Source organism: Sardina pilchardus, chromosome 1, assembly GCF_963854185.1.
Source record: "Sardina pilchardus chromosome 1, fSarPil1.1, whole genome shotgun sequence".
In the NCBI taxonomy this organism is placed as follows: Eukaryota; Metazoa; Chordata; class Actinopteri; order Clupeiformes; family Clupeidae; genus Sardina; species Sardina pilchardus.
This window is the reverse complement of record NC_084994.1, coordinates 32,765,288-32,769,683: the sequence shown is the minus strand read 5'-3', so window position 1 is coordinate 32,769,683 and position 4,396 is coordinate 32,765,288. Positions and strand designations below refer to the sequence as shown.

The 4,396-nt window shown below is 43.0% G+C and overlaps 1 protein-coding gene across 1 annotated transcript in view; it reads right to left on the bottom strand.

The window, feature by feature from the left end:
- Window positions 1–1,736, bottom strand: part of LOC134088597 (NACHT, LRR and PYD domains-containing protein 12-like) — a 31,620-nt gene extending 29,884 nt beyond the window's left edge. Inside the window, exons 1-3 of the mRNA XM_062542642.1 lie at window positions 1,677–1,736; window positions 277–385; window positions 4–159 (exon numbers count right to left, since the gene is read on the bottom strand). Coding sequence (XP_062398626.1) covers window positions 4–158 — 155 coding nt within the window. The 5' untranslated portion in view covers window position 159; window positions 277–385; window positions 1,677–1,736. The remainder of the gene's footprint in view (window positions 1–3; window positions 160–276; window positions 386–1,676) is intronic.
- Between the last annotated feature and the right edge of the window lie 2,660 nt (window positions 1,737–4,396).

The following is a 4,396-nucleotide window of genomic DNA, read 5'->3' as shown; positions in this document are numbered from 1 at the left end:
CACCTTGGATAAGACAGCACTCTTCCTGTGCTGACCCCCTGATGCCCATCAGTGACGGGCTCCTCATTCTTCAGGGACACGTGGCTGGACACGGCACGTGCTGCTCTGCCTGTCTGATTTCCACCAACAGCATCCTCTCCGTCTTGAGGGAAATCCATCCTAATCAATCAATAAGAAAATAAACAGAGAGGGAAAGAGAAAGGTGAGCAATCTTCTCTACAAAGAGAGATGAATAAATATATATTTCTGATGAGAGGTTCCTCAGAAAACACTTACTTTTAACAGCTACATGGACCAATCAGATCTGTGGATCCATTTCTGCTCCAACAATAGCAGACATGTTGATAGAGATCAGGAAACCACTGACAGAGGAAGTAGCCTTGGCCTACGATGAAAATCAATATGAACACTTAAATATGAAACCATTCCCACCACTACTTGTACTATCACAATTAATAACCTTCGAGCCGGTGCTAAGTAGGCTACTATTATTTTGTTGCCAGTTCGCTGAAAGGTGTGTTGCTCTGACTGTGTCTGTTGTTAAACTTTAACGCTCTAAAGTACACTCCAGGAATGGACATTTTGGACAATTTAGGCAGATAGACGTCATAAAAAATAGTAATAAACTATAAGTTATGATTTATCCAGCTCAGGCATTAAAGGTATTTTTCCCCATATGTCTTTTTGCTGAATGTATGCAACCCTGTTACCAATACATAGGAGTCTGGAAAAGTGTGTTAATTATGTTAAATTAAAGAAATACATGAGTTGTCATAATGCCACTCAATATCTTTAAATAAAATACCCTGGTAACTATAACAATAACCCTATCACTCTACTACAAGTAGCCTACAGTCACAGGGTTGTGAATCAATGCTTCAGCCTTTCCCTCAAGAATAAGCTACATTTAGCTAGGTTTATTTGTTAAGGTCAAGTACCAATGATGTTTTACACAATGCATAACATACACATTATTAAACATTATTCTATAGAAGAGACGAATAGGTTATAACACTGCTACATAATACTGGCAGTAGGACTACAATTAGCCTACATGTAGATTAGGACTGACTCTGAGGTGAAGGCTGTGCTTTTGAATGGACAACTTCGATAAAAGGCAGTGATTTTTTTATCAGCAGGGGGAGCACGTCGGCCTACTTTTGAGGCTTAGAATAAAACAAGGAAAAGTTAATTCAAATAATCTCTGATGCTCATTCCAAGATGTCGTGATGTCTTATTTCAGACATAGGGTAACAAGAAGCTGGGCCTATAGGCCTAAAGTAGGATAGTCTACATACAGCAATTTCGTGTCGTTGTTCGGTGGGCCGTTTCTACCTAGCCTACCTGTCTAGGCCTTTGCTTAATTAAAGATAGGCTACATAATTTATTTACATTTAGGCTACATTTCGGTTGATCCATTTGACTGACTAGGCCTACTTTAGGCCTATTTGACTGAAGTCGCAACGCAAATTAGCCCAAGATAAATTCAGAGTCTGAAAAATGTTAACGTTATGATTATGAAACGTAGACCTGAGCCTAGTCAACGAACAAATCCATGACGTCTCCGACAGGTGTCCCTCTCTAAATTATCGCCAGGCCACGAAACCGACATCAATGGACATTATTTGTAATCGATCACAACCTTACTGTACATTTACCTCACTTTATCTACTTACCTTCACAAAACGTCCAAAAATGTCCTCGCCCTAACACCGGTCCCTTGAGATTTACTTTCGATTTCACTTGTTCCGCATTCATCACGTGGGCAAACACCACGTCTGCGGTCTGTTCCCTTTGTCCTTGAGCCAAAGGAGTTGGTCGATTGAAATAAAACTCATTGTGATTTTTGGACAAGAGTTAGAAAATTGAGCGATATTGTAAAGGTAGTAGCATTGTCTGTGTTATCAACCTGTAGCTTAGTATATTTATGCATAGCCTACTGTAGGTTCACATACTGTACTAGTCACGTGGCTGTAAGTTAGACACACACACTCACCCACGCACACGCACACATCATGCACATGCGCGCGCGCGCGCACACACACACACACACACACACACACACACACACACACACACACACACACACACACACACACACACACACACACACACACACACACACACACACACACACAGTGTCTACCTTGTAAATGGATACAGAAACTGTATTCTCACCTTGGATCTGATTGTGGGCGTCCACTATTATTGAAACTGTCTGTGGTTCTATGACTGACTTTCATTGTGTGAATAATGTCACATAGTCTGTGCACGTAGTCACGTAGCTCTGACAGCTAGTTTCATGTCCCCTCCTGTCGAGGGTTGTCAGCTTTGGATGTATTTTCATTTTCTGTAAATGTTTTTGACTTGCTTGTGTTGAAGTTGAAAACCAGTGTTGGTTTGTAGGTTGTAATGTAATAGTGTGATAATTACATGCATACATAATACATACATGTCGCTCAGAACTGTGCTTATAAAATGGTCAACACTACACTCTTGTGGTCATGAAGTGCTACTGCAACTCCTCATGATCTTCCTTTACTGTAACTGTCACAGTGTCCAAATATATAGGCCTATAGAGTAAAAAAAAAAAAAATATATATATATATATATATATATATATATATATATACAGTATATACATATTTCATGTCTGACTACAGTAAATTACCATCCACTTCAGACCTGCTCTTATCCTTACCCACCGTCATCTCAACAGACTCTAAAATGTCATCTCCATTATGAGTCTCCAAACCTGTATTGTGTGTGTGTTCTTTACAGGACAAATTCTAAAGTATTTTTCTATTTATTTTGTACATTTTTCATCACAACCCCCCCCCCCCCCCCCCCCCTGCAAAACTGGCCAAAAACATTTTTATCAACAACTCTTCATCTGGTCTGTGATGTTGTATTTTGTCATCTACAAGTCATTGTACTTGTAGTGATCAACAGTATGTGGTCATCTACAAGACTTTGCTTTGATTTATATTCTTAAAAGCAAATACTTCTGTACTTCAACTTAAGTAAAACTCTGCCTTAGCAACTTCCACTTGGAGTAATATTAGTGAAGGTGTATCTCTATTTCACTTCAGTAAAGGAGTTGTGCACCTGTATTGTAGTAATATTAGTGAAGGTGTATCTCTATTTCACTTCAGTAAAGGAGTTGTGCACCTGTATTGGAGTAATGTTAGTGAAGGTGTATCTCTATTTCACTTCAGTAAAGGAGTTGTGCACTTGTAATGTAGTAATATTAGTGAAGGTGTATCTCTATTTCACTTCAGTAAAGGAGTTGTACTTGGTCCAGCTCTGCATTGTGACATGGAGCTCAGAGTGAGGTCTGGGGCAGCAGGGGCGCTGGACAACTTGGGAGGGTGTGGTGAGCCGAGCGATCAGCTGGGCAGAGTTCTGGAAGCTGCCACAGGCTCGGCTCAGTTTCCTCATCAGGGCAACACACGACACCCTCCCGAGCCCTCAACACCTCCACCAATGGCTTGGAGCAGAGCAACCCTGTGACCTCTGCGGGCCCATCAATGCCTCACTCACTCCAGCATGTTCTGTGGGGCTGCAGAACAGCACTGACAGGGTCGGCTCAGATGGACACACCACCAAGTGCTCAGGAAGCTGGCAGAGGTGCTGGAGAAAAGTGGGCAGGAGGCAAACAAGCAGAGTCCATCAGAGAGCCCACGCAGGATCCACTTCCTCAGGCAGGGGGAACCCGCAATGCAGACCAGCAAGAGACCACCCGCCAAGCTACTAACACCAGGGGCGGTGTGGAAGATGGAAGTAGACCTGGGTAGGCAGCTCCAGTTCCCACAGGAGATATGCAGCAGCACCTTAAGACCAGACGTGCTGCTGTGGTCTGCAGCTGTGAAGGCAGCAATACTGATGGAGCTGACAGTGCCATGGGAGGAGGGACTGGAAGCTGCCTACGAGAGAAAGAAGGCCAAGTATGCAGACCTGGTGGCGGAGTGCAGAGAAAGTGGATGGAGTGAGTGTGAGGCTGTAGCCGGTGGAGGTGGGAGCCAGAGGCTTTGTGGGCAGATCAACATCACACCTGCTCAAGGACCTGGGACTACGTGGAGACACACTGAGCACATCCACCAAACAGCTCTCTGAGGAAGCTGAGAGAGCAAAGCCACTGGTAGGCTACATAAAACACACATCACACACACACACATACAACTCGTACCTGTTACGTCATGAGGTGGCAGGCCACATAAAACACACATCGCAAGCGTACCTGTGTTGGATTCTTTAGTGGTTTGCGTTGTGTTTCAGTTTCAATGTTCTAATGTCTGAATTGAAGCTGTTCAATGAAGCTTGACGGCTGGATCAGGATCGGCGATTGAATGATGATTTATTGTAGTTGGTACAATCAGTGAATAACAGAACACAG